The 16,640-nt window shown below is 37.2% G+C and overlaps 1 protein-coding gene across 5 annotated transcripts in view; it reads left to right on the top strand.

Annotated features, from left to right (window-relative positions):
* The window catches only part of MYO5A (myosin VA), a 201,194-nt gene that overhangs the window by 82,341 nt on the left and 102,213 nt on the right, over positions 1-16,640 (top strand). For all 5 annotated transcript variants that reach the window (XM_070377911.1, XM_070377910.1, XM_070377909.1 and 2 more), the window contains exon 5: positions 12,793-12,949. In XM_070377911.1, coding sequence (XP_070234012.1) covers positions 12,793-12,949 — 157 coding nt within the window. The remainder of the gene's footprint in view (positions 1-12,792; positions 12,950-16,640) is intronic.

Below are 16,640 nucleotides of genomic sequence, written 5' to 3'. Positions count from 1 at the left end.
ATAGTTTTAAAATATGCATCAGTCAATGATGATATTATGTTTGCCACTTATATGAATTAATCTACACCCATAAAATGTGCCCCAAGCCCATGCATTGGGAGCGTGGAGTCTTAACCACTGGACCACCAGGGAAGTCCCTAAGGTGATTATTTTAAACTTTGAAATTAGTAAGTACCTTATGGGAAAATACTTTGAGACTATGCAAATATCCTGTTTCTCATAATATGCTTTCACTCACTAATTTTAACATCCATCAGCAGTTCTTACCTGCAGCAGTTATTACTGTGGTGTTTGCCAGGTGGTTGTTTGTTGTTTCCATCATTCCTTCTACAGCTATGGATAGAAGTCTAATCTAAGGAAAAGCTATTTCTTTCCTCCCCAACTTACTTATTATTTATTTTGTATTTGTATCAGTATGAACTCACGGACATGCATTTCATACTATGGATTATTCTGCATTCGCGTGTGTGTACTTAGCTGCTCAGTCATGTCCAACTCTTTGCAACCCCATGGACTGCAGCCTGCCAGGCTCCTCTGTCCATGGGGATTCTCCAGGCAAGAATACTGGAGTGGGCTGCCATTTCTTTCTCCAGGGGATCTTCCCAACCCAGGGATCGAATCCAGGTCTCCTGCATTGTAGACAGATTCTTTACCTACTCTACATTACTATCATTATTTATTTTGTTCAAACTGTCTCAGATTTGGCCATTGAGAGCTCTTTCCAGTGTCCTTTCACATTCTCCATCATCTTTTGAGCATTTCCTAACTTTCTAGCACCATCTGACTCATTTTCTAATTTTCTTGCCCCAACCCCCAATGAATTCAGCCATTTCTTCAAGGACCCCTGGTTCCTTGTACTGAAGAAATGGCACTTAGGAACTAAGATCTGGGTGCTAGATGCATTCATTACGTGGGAATCCTTGCCTATAAACCTTCTCAGTGCACACAGCTAAGAAATACGTTGCCCCCCACACTTTCACCAACAGAAGGTGTTGTCATCATTTAAAATTTCCACCAAACTGACAGGTGAGAAATGGTGTCCTAGTGTTGTTTTAATTTACCTTTCTCTAAGTAGCACAGACTTTTCACATCTTTACACTTACACATCTTTCACATCTTTCACATCTATACACATCTTTCACATCTATACACATCTATATAATGTATATATATTTAAAACCATAAAACCATTAAAATTACTGATTCCTCCAATTTCAGTTCAACACCACAGTTTTTATTTAATTTATATTTTGTCTTTATTTTTTAAATTTTTATTGATGTTTATTCTCGCTTTGACTAGTGTTGGGGTACCATATGGTGATCTTATGTTTTGTTTTTAATTGTATTTATTTTTTATTTATTTTTTGGTTAAATTGGGTCTTCGTTGCTGTATGTGGGTTTGTCTGATTGCAGTGAGTGGGCTTCTCGTTGTGGTGGCTTCTCTTATTGTGAAGCATGGGCTCTAGGTACACAGGCTTCAGTCTTTGAGGCTCGTGGGCTCTAGTTGTGGCGCATTGACTCAGTTGTCCTATGGCATGTGGAATCTTCCTGGATCAGGGATTGAACTCACGTTACCTGCATTAGCAGGTGATTCTTAACCACTGGACCACCAGGGAAGTCCCAAAACCATAGTTTTCATTCTTGATTTCTTTTTTCTTCTTTTAACTTCTTTCTTTGATCTTGAGAAACCTGACTCTCCTTATCCATAGTATATTTACTTGTTTGCTCAATCCTAGAATATTCTTACTTTCAGAAATGCTAACCCATAGCCCTGTGAAAACCAAATTTACCACTCAAGTGCAATATTGTGTCCAGGTCATTTTGTCTTTAGTCTTACATAATATGAAGTACCAATTTCCAAAGTTACCTAGGTTGGTTCATTTTTTCCCCACTTAACTTATTAATTTGTTGAACCACTGTCCCATATATGATCACTTAGATATTTTGCAATTGCAAACAGTGCTACAATAAATAAGTTTGTATATTTATTATTTATTATATACATTTTTATATTTGTATTTCTTTATTTGTTTCTCTTCCAAGTTGCTTTTAAGTCTTGGAAACAAAATATACAGTCTGACTCAGATACACCATGGAGCAAGGCCTAGATAAATGAGATAATTTTGCCCACATCTTGGGGATAAGGGTGATATACATGTCTTTATGAAAACTATTTTTAAAAAAAATGTAAACTCTGTACAACATTCTCCAGGAGCTAAAGCCCAAGAGAACCCACTGGCAGTCTATCATCGGTAGGACCTTAGAGGCATCTCAGGGATGGAAGGAGAGGTAGGCAGTTTTTCCACAGCTGGAGGAGGCTACAGCTGTCCTCATCTCTGCCGGGAATACCAGGCAGTGGCAAGCAGCACTGAAAGAACAGAGTGGGGCAGTGGCATTGGGCAGCTCTCAATATCTTGATCATAAATATTTGGAACATTCCAGTTGGTGATATTTATTGCCAGTGGGGCCAGAGCTGGAGGGAGATTTCTCATCCACAAGGGGCAGAGAGTGCACCTCTCTGCTTGAAGAGGGACGGGAGAGGTGATGGGATCAAAGAGATAGAGCAAGGGACTTTCACATTCTTGGCTACCTCAACTGGACAACTGCCAGAGGGCCATGAGCAGCTTAAACCACCCAACTGCTTCTGGGAGGAGGGTGCAGAATCTAATCACTGACAGGCTTTGGTAGTTTAGGTTCATACCTGTTTCAGAGCTTTTCTCTAACAACTTGCTATCACAGGAATTCCTCAGCTCGGGTAGAAGTTCTGGTCGAATGTGTCTTCATGTCCAACATTGGTGCTTTTGCTCCAAGCCAGGACCCAGTTGCTCTTGGAACCTATGGCTCCCATGTCTAGCACAGTGCTGTTTGAACTGAACACCATGGTCTTGGTGACTTGTGACACAATGGTTTGAAAATCAAAATCGCTGTGTAAGCAGATGGAGGCATTGCTGGGTTTGGTGCCTATCAGCTAGTACATAGCAGAAGTGGGGTTTGACTTCACATTGTACAGGTTCTTACCCCTAAAGCCTCATTGCTTGCATTGGGTTACACGGTGTTCAGTGCTAATGCAGTAACCTTGACCAGCCTTTAAGAAGACAAGTTAGAGGTGGAGCACATTTTTGTAGTTTTAAAAGTGGCATTGGTAGGTCAAAAGGTAGGTATAAATATATTGCCAGATTCCCTCTAAAAGAGTTGTTTTGGTTTGCATTTTTGCCTAAATTGTTCAAGAGTGTCTATTTCCCCATAGCTTTATCAACAAAATATGTAATCTGTGTGTGTGTGTGTGTGCTTAGTTGCATCTGACTCTTTGCGACCCCATGGACCATAGCCCACCAGGTTCCTCTATCCTGGAACTGTCCAGTCAAGAATACTGGAGTGGGTTGCCATTTACTACTCCAGGGGATCTTCCCCACTCAGGGATCAAACCTGCATCTCTTGCGTCTGCTGCATTGGCAGGGGATTCTTTACCACTGTGTCATGTTCTTGCCAGTTTAATGGTATCTTAATGTTGTTTTCATCTGCATTTCTTTAAATATGAGTAAGTTTGAATGTCTTTTCATATGTTTAAGAGCAGTTTCATTTTTTGTTTGTTTCTTTGTTTATGGGCTGAATTGTTGATTCAACTTTTTACATTTTTCTGTTGTTTTTGGTTTTTTGATCCTCAATTTTAAGAGTTAAATATATATATATGATATATTAGCCCTTTATCTGTGTTATATTGCAAATACTTCCCCTCAATTTTATTTTGCTTGTAATGTCCTTTTCCAAGCAAATTTATTAATCTTTTTTATTTCTTTGAATTTTAAGTCACTGTTAGAAAACCTTTCTCTACACCAAAGCAAAAAAGATTTAATCCTCTTCTAGTGTTTGTATTGTTTTTATAGCTTACCTTTAGATCGCTGATCCCATTGGAGTTTATACTTTTGTATGAGACATATGGATCTAAATTTGTATTTTTTCCAAATGGCTGCACAGTTATCTCAGTGTCACTTATAGAGGCCCATCTTTGCCAGTTATTTAAGATGCCACCTAAAATTTATCATGCCCTTTTTTCTTATTGTTGGTTTTCTTATGTTTTTTTTATGTTCTTGGTTCATAATTTTCTTATGTTCTTGGTTTAATTTCTTGGCTATATTCTTTCCTCTTCCTTTATTCATGTCCCAGTACCACACTTTGATTGTAGTGATTTTATAGTATGTTTTATGTTTGTGTGTCTGATACCATTAACCACCCTTCCCCCCACACAGTGTCTTTTTCATTATTTTCCTGGTTATCCTTAGGCATTTGTTTTTATATGTAGATTTTGGTATTAACTTATCCAACTCTGTAAAAAATAAAGCTAACTTTTGAGCAATAACATGAAGGAAAGGAGGAAGCAAGCCATTCAGATATCTGGAGAAAGAATATTCCAAGCAGAGAGATTAGCAATTGCAAGGACCATACAAAGCCTTGAGGACTTTTGTAGCATATTTGACTTTTTCTCTGAGTGTGGGTTTTGAGCAGGGAAATGACATGATCTGGCAGCTGTGTTAAAAATTCATGATAGATTCCTACCAAAAATGTATATCCTGAATCTAATCATGAGAAAAACTGTAAATGAGGTGTATACTGAAAATTAGCTCTATATACTCTTTAAAATTATCAAGATCAAGATAGTCAAAGAAAGGCTGAGGAACTGTTCCTGATTAAAGGAGAGAGTGGAAACATGCCAGTTAAATGCAGTGAATATTTGGAATTGAATCCTTGATGATGAGGGAGACAGGGTAACTTTGTATGGGGCAATACTGGATGATTGTAAAATAGGAATATAGACTGTAGATTAAATAATGGTTTTTTGTCAATTTTACATTTCCTGATTTTGATCACAGTAGATATGTAAGAGCAATGTCATTGTTCTTAGGAAGTATACTCTAAAATATGTAGGAGTCATCATGTCTATAACTTACTCACAGATGTTTCAGAAAATATCAAAATAAGAGAAACAGAGACATTTATGAAACAAATGAGCAAAATCTAAACAATTGGTGAGTCTGAGTAAAGCAGGTACAGGAATTCAGTTTACTCTTTTTGCCATTTTCTATAAGTTTGAAATCATCTCAAAGGTAAAAAAACAACCAAAGGACTGAATGTAATGCAATAAGGGTCAATTCTAGGTAACTAGTTAGGTGGATTTTGTATTGATCCAAGCAAGAGCTAATGATAACCTAATAGAGGATAATACAATCAGAGATGGTGAGAAGTGGATGGGCTCTGGATAAGTTTTTAAGGTGAACATAAGAAGGCTTGTTTATATGGGGGTATGAGAGAAAAAGAGAAGTCAGGGATGGTGGCAAAGTGTTTGGTCTGAGCACCTAAAAGGTTGGAGTTGCTGTTTACTGAGATGGAGGAAATTCAGGCCGAGCAGGTTGTGCATGTAGGGGTGGAAGTGTTGGAAGAAGAAGGGGGTGGAGTTCCATTTTAGATATTTAAGACTGAAATGGCATTTTCGACATCTGTCCTCAAAGCACAGTTGACACAAGTGATTCCTGCCCCGTAGATACATGTCCAGTGACAGCAGCGTAACTAGGATCCTTGGCTCATTCCTTCTTTCTCAGCATGACGCTTACGGAGAATAGTGTCCTCATAGGAGATTTTCATAGACTAGCCTCTTAATTTTAACTGTCCTGTCAGCTTACAGAAGAGAAGAACTCAGTGGGCTGCTATGTCTGTCTTCTCATATTTTTGTTTCACATTCTTATCAGTCTTTTCTCATCCTGAAACTGATTGCTCGCTGATAATTAAAGCACAGTATTATTTTCCTTAAAACATCAGGGCTTTTTTTTTTTTTTTTTTTAATCTCTTTTTTCTCTTTAAAACCAAGTAATATTGATTGCTTGATTTGGTATTGTTTTCCTCCACTGTGAATGGTAGAGCAAATAAATTTTATTGATTGTTTCATTTGTGGGTTTTCTTAAAATAAATTTGAGAGTTACATGCATAACCTTAGTGTAAGGGAAACGATATCCATACTAGTCGAAGCTACATAAACAAATAACTATATAAGCTTAAATCTTCCGGTCTCCCTGGACCTCAGCTTATATCCTGAAATAGAACACTTGCACTAGATGATGTAGCTTTACATTGCAGACATTCTTTGGTATGCATTTGTTTCCATGTGGTTCATGGGGACTAATGCAGAAGTCTTTTACTCTTTCCAGTGAAGGGCAAACCATGGTGAGGAGCTTGGAGAGCAGAAGGAGCATAGTATAGACTTTTCATCTGGAAACTAAGAGATGTGGAGTGTAACAACTTACCTCTGCTTTAACCTTGGATAAGCCATCTGACCTCTCTGCATTATCGTTTCCCCCAACCAAGAAAAGATAATATTTATCGTGCTTACATCAGAGATGAAAATTACCTGAGATGATAAACATAAAAAGCATTTTGAAAAATACTATTTAAATCTAAGCTCTTACTATCATCACAGTCTTCATCATCACGGAGTCTCACGACTCTATTGCTAGGCCTTTCCTTAGGGTGGGCCCTTTTTGCATGTGTTTAGGCAGTCTCTGAAGCTTCACTCTGAGTTTCATTGGCCAAGTGGATGCTGGCAGTTATAGATCATAAAATCTCTCCTGTTACTGCCTGTGATTCACCAGCCATGTGGTACCAATTATTTCTACTTATACAGATATGAAGTAGCACATGCTATGTGATAAGGAATTTTATATATTATATATATAGGGACTAACTTGTATTAGTAATTAGGAGCTACAATGTTTAGAAATATACTGTGTGCCAAGCATGGGATCAGGCATGTTACCTCTAATTTCATTGTACCCCTGGGAGCAAACATCATCACTCCTGCTTTACAAATGAGGAAACTGAGGAAAGTAACTTTCAGACCATTGTGCTAATAGTATGTGAGAACTGAGGTTTGAATCCGGCTCTGAGTCTCCAAAGCCTATCTTCTTTGTTGTTTAATTTTCTTACTTCCAATTACATGACCCTATTTCTATATATCCATTACTGGAAAAAACAGGCTATTTCTTTTGTGGCATCTTTACATTAATTTCACAGGCTCTATACTGAAGGGCTTCCCTGCTGGCTCACTGGTAATCTGCCTGCCAGTGCAGGATACATGAGTTCAATCCCTGGGTTGGGAAGATCCCCTGGAGAAGGAAATGGCGACACACTCCAGTATTCTTGCCTGGGAAATTCCATGGACAGAGGAGCCTGGAGGGCTACAGTCCATGGGGTCACAAAAGAGCTGGACATGACTTGACAACTACACAATAACAACATACTGATGAAACAGGCAAGTCAAAGTGACATGAGAACTGACAGTATATGACAGACTTCTTAGCAGAAAATGGGTGTATCTCTAAGGAACACTTGTTTTCATTTCCTGAGTAATCTTTCTGCCTCTGTAGCCCAGCTTTCATTAGTGCACAGCACAGTCTTATAGCAAATATTTCTGCTTAAAAACTAATAGGAAGTATTGTCTTATTTACTTATTATCTAGTAAGTTTTAGAGTTTAAATCTTTTCTTCTTGGGATTAATCAAAGGCAGAAATCTTGGAGAAACAGAGCAGAGCCTATCTTAATGTTTGGCAATAATAAAAATGTAGAAAAACCTTGCACCTTCTAACAAGAGAAATAGAGACTACAGTCTCAAGTAAAAGCCATATCACAGTAAATACATAACTTTGGAAGAAAGCATTTTATTATACTAGCTTAATATTTTTCTTTTTTTTTTAATCAAGGGATTGAATAAGGGAGAAGCAATTAGATTGAGTGCCTATAAAAAAAAAATAAACCTCTAGATTTTGTTTCATGAGAATATGTTCACTTGTAAGCTAAAAATTAGACCATGGCAACACCTGAGAGTTAATACTGAGGTGAGTGGATATAGTAAATGTATTCTGTGTGAGTCAGGCTGGCAATATTTAGTTTCCTCATTAATGACTTGGATATGAATGGAAGGTATGCTCATTAAGTTTGCAGAGAACAAGATGATGGTCTTGGAAATATGAATAGTATTCAGCATGAGCACAATAAACTAGAGAGATTATGTTTTTAAACAGTAAAGTTCAGAAGGAAAATCTGTAAAATAATATACCTGATACAAAATGAAATCTTGATAGATATAATCTAAGGAAAGGCTGGACAGACCAAACAGATACAAATTGAAGGAAAATAGACTAAAGTATAACATCTCTCTCTTTCATCAACCCAGAGTGGATATTCTATCCTTGAATAATTTAGTTCCTGGGGTTTCAGGTGCTTCTCCATAGTTTAATTCTATTGCCTTTTCCTGTACAACCTTGTTTCTCATTATTATTATATATGAGTCAATTCAGGCATCACCTTCTCTAGAAAGCATTTCCTGGCATCTCCTCCTCATATCTCCCTCTCCGTCTCCATGTTTTCATAAGATCCTGGGTAGACCTCTTTTCTTGTAATTGTTGTTGTCATTGTTTAGTCGCTAAGTCATGTCTGACTCTTTGCAACCCCATGGATGTGTAACCCGCCAGACTGCTCTGTCCATTGGATTTCCCAGGCAAGAATACTGGCGTGGGTTGCCATTTCCTTCTCCAGAGGATCTTCCCAATCCAGGGATCTAAATTGCATCTCCTGCACTAGCAGGCAGATTCGTTACCACTGAGCCACCAGGTCCACTATATTTTGACTATAGTTTTCAATCTGTCTCAATAGGCCATGACTGTAGAGTCTTCTATCTTCATAAAGTGTTTGGCATATTGTGACTACTCATTTCATTGTTTAATGAATGAATGAAGCAGTATTTTTGGGTGGTAGCTTTTGATTCACATTATAGCCTCTGGAAGTACTATTGACTAAACAGATCACAAGAGTTCACTTTTACTTCAGGGCACCCAGTACCCAGGCCATTTAGGATCATTGCAGAGACATTTGAGAGGACTGGCTAAGCTAGAAATCATAAATTCTCAGTTCCTGCAGCCTTAGGATACTCCAGATTGATTTGTCCTTGATGAAGAATGGTAAATATGTGTTCCTTAATTTGGTTTTATCAGGTCCTTGAAATGATATCTACATCCCAGTAGTAAATGAAGGGTCTTATAAGGACGCGAGCACCTTAAGGATCAGCTAATCAAAATTTGGAAGAACAATAAATTATTATTTACATATTTGCACACTTTCAACATTCTAAAACTTAGAGCTCAAATAAGTAGAGTAGGATAGACTCTGATATTCACCTTAAAACCATAAAGTTTTTTATCCTTTATGTTTTTGGCTGTTTTCTCCCTATCTCTATTATACTTTTCCTGTTTTTCCCTCTTCATATCTTTATTATGTATTACCCTTCTTCCTTTTATGTCTCTAGTTGTCTTTCTTACTTCTACCTATCTCTGCTTTTGTCTCTTTTTGACATTTCATCCTGTGGCCACATATAGCTGAACAACATTTTAAAGATGACTGTACATATTTTATACACATTTCTATTTCCTGTTCTTCATTTAAAAGCAGGTAGAAAGAGCTTACATTTTTTTCCCTTTGTAGCCCTGTGTTGATTTTGACCACCTTAGATTCAAGGGTCCTACAGAGAAGAAATGTTTGGCCATGTCAAATATAGCCCTTTAAGACCATCTGAGCATCTGTAGGCCTGTCCTTTTTCAGTTGTACTTGATCCCAAGAGTTTACCTGGCTTAGAGTACAGGCTGTGGCATATCCAACATCTTAAAAATCAACTCTGGAGTTAAACTTTTAGTTTATAGTATTAATACTTTAGAATTAAGAAGGACTTTGGGTGCTATTTAATCATTAAAATGAGGGAAACTGTGACCCAGAGAGGGCATGCAGTTGCTCAAAGTCATGAAATTGGTAAATGACAGGTCAAAGATCAGAGCCTGATTCAGAGAAATTTCTATAATTGAAGAGTGGTGCTTATTTATATACTGGAGTGCTCTACTAAGCTTGGGGAAGAAGGGAAGCCTCTGCCCAGAAGCAAGGGAATATAATAAATATTGGAGTCCCTTAAAAACTGCTGGTCATGTGGATCCTGGATCCTAAATCTCCTGGAAAAGAAAATGTATCTGGTGTGCTTGAAATCACTGTGTGTATGTGTGTATTGGTACAAATATGTGTAATCCACCTGAACAATCCTTAACCTTATCTCCTTTCAGAGTTCTCTTTTTCCCCATGGTATAGGAAAGGGCTACTACATAATGAAGTTTAAATTTTTTGATATAACATTTTATCACGCATGCCTGCATGCTCAGTTGCTCAGTCATGTCTAACTCTTTGTAACCCCATGAACTGTAGCCCACCAGGCTTCTTTGTCCATGGGATTTTCCAGGCAAGAATACTGCAGTGGGGGTGCCATTTCTTTCTCCAGGGGAATCTTCCCGACTCAAGGATCAAACCTGTATCTCATGCATTGGCAGGTGAATTCTTTACCACTGAGCCACCTGGGAAGCCCCAACTTTTTATCATAAAGACTTGAAATAGTATTTGAAAGGCAGTACAGTTTAGGATAACAGTTCCCACTAATACTTCCTTTTCATCAGACTAGTGGAAGCCTCTTCACCTTGTTTATTGTTGGAAGGCATACTGGGAGAATTTTGTCAAGGTAGCTGTCACACAGGGGATAGTGACAGAACTGATCATGCAGGAATTAAGAAAAGATAATTTGTCTAATTATATTATAGAAGGTAATCCAAAGACTGTTGATAGTGTCCTTTGATTAATGTATCTGAGAACATTAAAATGTTCTAAATGACTGAAAAAGAGAAAGGTGGTATTGGTCCTACAACGAGAACTGGTTAAGAGTGATTTATCTTGAAATCATTTGTACAGATGCAGTGAGAATATCTGAGTCTAGAAATTCAAATAAAAGGGAATGAGTTGATGACTGTGAGATTTAAGGATTTTTTTTAGAAATGAGAATTATATGCAAGCTTTTACTGTTAAGTATTAAATATTCCTTAGTGTGTCACCTAGGTCCTAATTTTCCCCATAGTATGGGAGTCAAAGTGTCAGAACAGGCTGTTTACTGGCCCTGGTAGTGTGATGTGAACTACTTAATCAGGCCTGAGTTGGATATTCCCATTGTACTTTTCAAATTTTCTAAAATAATGTGTTAAGTCCCATTTCTCAACGAAAAAACAGCCTTTATCATAGAAAAATCTTTGTACTTTGGAAACTTATTGTGAGTAATTTTGATTCTACCACTTTGGTTTCTCTTAAACCCACCTGCCTGTCTCAGTCAAGACCACCACAATATTTGTTCAGACTTTCATATCTTTTCATCTGGATCCCTTGCCACTCATATCCACATTGCTGCCAGAGTGATTTTACTGATTAGATTGTTTATTTTCTGTTTAAAACCCTGAAGTAGCACTCTGTGACCTTTAGGTAAACTTCAAATTCCTTAACATCTCATGTAAGATCTTTGTGATCCACTTCTTATTAACCTCTGTGGCCTTATCTGTCATTACTTGATGTTCTAGCCAAATTGAATTATCTAATGTTTCCTAACTTCTCATGCATCTGAGCCTTCGCTTATGTTATCTCCTTTCCCTGGAATGTTTCTTTTCTAACTTCTTCCCTTGCTTTCTCTTACTCATCTTTCTAGACTTTGCTGGATCATCTCTAGGGAGCCTTCCTTGATCACCTCTTCTTCTCAATACATTACATTTATTATAGTCTTTAATTATTAGTTTGTCTTTCCTCTCAGACCATCAGTCACTGGAGGATACAGATCATAGCTTTTAAACTTGTATCCCTTGTATCTAGCACTATGTTTGGTGTGTAGTAGGTGTTTGCTAAGTCCTTGTTGGATAAGTAAATATCTTTTAAAAGATGAAAAGGTCATCTTCTGTAGTGAAATAACTTCCCAATCTTGTGGCATGTAGGATAGTTCCACTACAAACCCCTGAAGTCATCTTGTCTCTATAAATTAAGGGCACAAAGGATACCACCTTTATGAACTTGTTCAGTTAATTTGATGGGTTGTAGCTGATTGCTAGTTTCATCTCAGAAAGTTTTAGTTCCTGCTTCTGTCCCAATCAAAGTCATAGCCAAGGCAGACTTATTCCTAGACTCACTTTCAGTCAGTGCACATTTACTAAGCATTTGTGATGTGTAGACTCTGGACTAGGTGCTGGATATTAACAGTATGGTAATATAGGTCCTTATCCTCAAAGAAATGTTAGTCTTATGAGCCAGTTCATCACCTAGAGTTTTGAGTCACTGTATGAGTGAATTAAAGAAGTATGTAATAGTAGATAGTCTTTGAGTTCTAACATATTTGAATGAATCAGCCAGCAAATGAACTGTTTATTCTCTGATAATGAGGGTACTTTAATGAGAACTGGAATTTGTGAGAGATACTACTTTATGGACTGTTAGCCAGTAGACTATTTGTCATTTTAATTAAGTAGTATTTTCTTCTAAATTCACTTGCAGTAACTCCTGTCTCTTCTGAAGGTGGTTGACAACAGTGCTGTAATATACGAAAATAATTTTATTTATTAATAAAGTGATATATTTGAGATATGTACACACAAAAAATTCAGACTGTTACAGATTCATTCTTAGATGCAATGCTCTCAAATTAATGCTTGATATCTTCTTCTCCTTCTCTATTCATTGTTACTTGGTAAGTTGTTATTTTTATTAGGAAATGTCGTTCTTGGGTTCCTTCTCACAACTTTGCATGTGTGAACCAGCAAGAACTCACCTTGGCTCATTGACGAGAACACAGAGAAAATGATGTTAATCACATTTAGAAGTGGGCAGTAATGTCAGTTACTCTTCTTTGTTTTACAGAGATGAACGAAATCAGTCCATCATTGTAAGTGGAGAGTCTGGGGCAGGAAAAACAGTTTCAGCTAAGTATGCCATGAGATACTTTGCAACAGTCAGTGGTTCTGCCAGTGAAGCCAATGTTGAGGAAAAGGTGTTGGCTTCCAACCCCATCATGGAGGTAAGACAGCAGCAGCCACGGCCTTCTTACTGTATCCTCTCCATAAGAACCACACTGAAAAATTTGATTGAAACATCACATGTCAGAAAGTTTGGGACCTCCCAACCACTAAGAGTAGGAAAATACTGTTCCTGATATTAGTAAGAGATCTAGGAAAAGTAAAAATTCAGTAAAGTAGGCATTTTAAGTAAAGTCCAGCTATAAAGGATTCCACTGTATTCCATAAACCTGTGTTTTTAACCTACCACTACATTGTTGCCTCCAAGTAGCTGGCAATGGCACTTCTTTTCCTCAGTTAATGGAGTTGTATCTATTGCTGCTTGTACTGGAAGTATAAGCTACTCCTTTCCCCCCAGTCCTGAGCTTATTTAAGCTCCTTCTAAAATGTAGGATTCACTATGCTCAAGCATGATGAGTTTTAGTCTTCCTTTACCCACACTTCGTTTTCTGTATGTAGTCTAACCTGTTTAGCTGTAAGTTTTTATATTTTTCCAGGTAGAACTATAAACTTAAATCATGATCTTGGAAACATTTTTATACATGTTTCTGTCAAGCATATCATACAGTTTTAGATTAGAAAACGAAATTTACTAATATAAATTCTTGAAAAAAGGAAGATCTGTTAAAAGATGTCCTTTTTCCCCCCTTTTGTTAATTTAACTTTTTAAAAAAATTTTTTATAATGTTGTGTTGGTTTCTGCCATTCAGCAACACAAATCAGCCATAACTATATATACATCCTCTCCCTCCCTGGCCTCCCTCCCCTCCCCGCCCATCCCATCCTTCCAGGTCATCACAGAGCTACACAGCTCTGTGTACACAGTTCCTGTGCTACACAGCGACTTCTCACCAGCTATCCATCTTACACCCAATCGTGTATATATGTTGATGCTACTTTCTCCATTTGTCTCTCTCCCTCCCCCAAGAGCATTCTCTAATGGAGTCCATCTGTATCTCCATTCCTTCCTGCCAATAAGTTCATCAATACCATTTTTTCAGATTCCCTATATATGTGTTAATATATTTGTTTTTCTCTTTCTGAGTTACTTCACTCTGTATAACAGGCTCTAGGTTCATCCAACTCACTAGAACTGACTCAAACCCATTGAAAAGATATCCTTTCAAAAGTAGACTATATATACAAAGTAGACATGCTCAGACCAAAGAAAACAGACCTTTTCATGTGGAAATTTGAGTATTTTAGGATTTGTAACTGGAGGATTATTTGTGTATTGAAGTGATTTTAGGAAAGTTACATTAAATGGAGAAAATAAGTCTCAGTAAATGGAGAGAAATGACTTTGGACATGCAGAAACAAACCTTTTTTTTTTTTTTTTAACAATAATCCTAGTCAGCATTCTTTATTCCTCTTTCTTTCCCTTTGTCAAGTCTTATTTGTCACCCAAACACAGATGGCGTTTAGAACTGGCCTGGTGCACCAGTGATACAAGTGGTTTTTGCACTAATCAGTCCAGAGGTAATTGTGCCTGGTGTGCAGTGCTGTGTGTGACACTTCATTATAGTATGCTGTGACCCCTTGCCCACAGGGCTACCTTCTAGAGCAGCAGGACTTCTTGGGATTGAGAAAATAAGAGATGTTGGGGAAGTTAAGAGCCTCCTGGGCTGGGGGAGCTATGGAAAGAGAACTGGAAATGTTTTCTGAAATAGCATGGACAGGAGAAAACAGATGCTTATGTCAAAAGAAAGTAGTAAAGATCTTAAGAAAATATTAAGATTTTGAAAGAATTTAAACTATATAGATATAATGGTAGATCCTACTCATGTTACTATTGTGATAATATAGTCTATATAGCCCATTTCTTGTTTTGGTTTAGATAACAGCAAGGATTTACTTTCTGCCATTCTTTTTACTGTTTTTGATCATAACAACAAATTCTTGGTGTTCAACAGTTGTTTAGTCCATTCTTAATCCCTAATGTTAGAAGATACCAAAGTCCTGATTATGATGGTATTAGGAAACCCCATCTCTTCTAGATTCAGACTGTATAATAACATATAAGTCTGGAATGAAGCTTCTGGAATATGTCTAGTTGAATGGAATATTTTATGACCTTCTATATTCTAAAAAATAACTACATTTTTTCCTACAACACAGATTTGTATTATGTAGGAGTGATATTAAAAATTTGAAATGGCTTCAGATACTACTTTTTAAATACAGTTATAAGGAATTTACCTCATTTGCTAGGAAGAACAAAAAAAGATAAAGACAGCAGTTATACATTTAAAAAAATTAATTTATTAAAATTTTTAATGACAGCAGTTATGCTTAGCTGCTTCTTTCTATAATATTGTTTAGTTTCTCTGCAGGAATTTGGATTAATAAAATTTGTTAAAGAGATAACTACTTTTCAACAATTACAAATAAGGGCATCCCAATTTGAAACGTTAAAATGGAATATAGGGCTGAAAAATGGTGACAAAGGGTTTACAGTTACAGGAAGAAAACATAGGTAAAATATTGAATATGTGGCCTAGAAAATTTGTAGCTTTTAAGCCTGGCTCAGGATTATGTCTCTGTATCAGAGCCCTTTACTGTGATGTCAAGAAAGGCATGTCTGTGTCTCCAGTGATTACAGTCATCCCACACCTTGAACATTGTAGCCCAGTGACTTATGGGATTTGCACATTATCCTTTGGAAAGCCAGCAGCAACTCATCCTCAGCATAGACTCCTTTTGCAAAATGCAAATGATGTACAGAGAAATAAATGATTCTTTTTTGCTCAATTTTATGACATTTGCTTTTTCGCCCTTCTTATTCCCTAGAAATTTTTATCCTAAGATAGGGACCAGGAAAGTGATGGGGGCACACTGGGTCTTAATAGTTCTTTTTCCTCTTTAATAAATTGTAGTTGAAGATTTCCATCTCCATTTAGTAAAGAAGAATAATGCACTCAACATGTCATTGAAATCAGTAGTGAAATCAAGACCACAAAACTTCTTTCCTTTAACAGTTTCTTGCTGATTGAAATGAAAAGAGCATTAGGGAGGCTGTTATAAATACAGTATTTGTAAGGCTGATGAAACACTTAGGGGAAAGGACAAAAGGCACTATTTATATCCAGAACCTTGTGTCCATATCGGGTTAAAGGCTTAGAATCATATAGTTTTATTTTTGAAAGGGATGCTACTGCTCATCTATTCTAGAAGCTGAAGCTGAATGGTTCTATGAAGACCTGCAAGACCTTCTAGAACTAACACCCAAAAAAGATGTCCTTCTCATCATAGGGGACTGGAATGGAAAAGTAGGAAGTCAAGAGAGTACTCTGTTACCTGTACTCCAGTTACTTGGAGTAACAGGCAAGTTTGGCCTTGGAGTAAGGAATGAAGCAGGGCAAAGGCTAACAGTGTTTTGTCAAGAGAATGCACTGGTCTTAGCAAACACCCACTTCCAACAACACAAGATATGAGTCTATCCATAGACATCACCAGATGTTCAATATTGAAATCAGACTGATTATATTCTTTGCAGCTGAAGATGCAGAAGCTCTATACAGTCAGCAAAAACAAGACCTGGAGTTAACTGTGGCTTAGGTCATGAACCCCTTATTGCTAAATTCAGACTTAAATTGAAGAAAGTATGGAAAACCACTAGGCCATTCAGGTATGACCTAAATCAAATCCCTTATGGTTATACAGTAGAAGTGACAAATAGATTCTAGGGATTAG

Source organism: Bos mutus, chromosome 10 (genome assembly GCF_027580195.1).
Source record: "Bos mutus isolate GX-2022 chromosome 10, NWIPB_WYAK_1.1, whole genome shotgun sequence".
In the NCBI taxonomy this organism is placed as follows: domain Eukaryota; kingdom Metazoa; phylum Chordata; class Mammalia; order Artiodactyla; family Bovidae; genus Bos; species Bos mutus.
The sequence above is the reverse complement of the archived record's forward strand: the minus strand, read 5'-3'. Positions and strand labels throughout refer to the sequence as shown.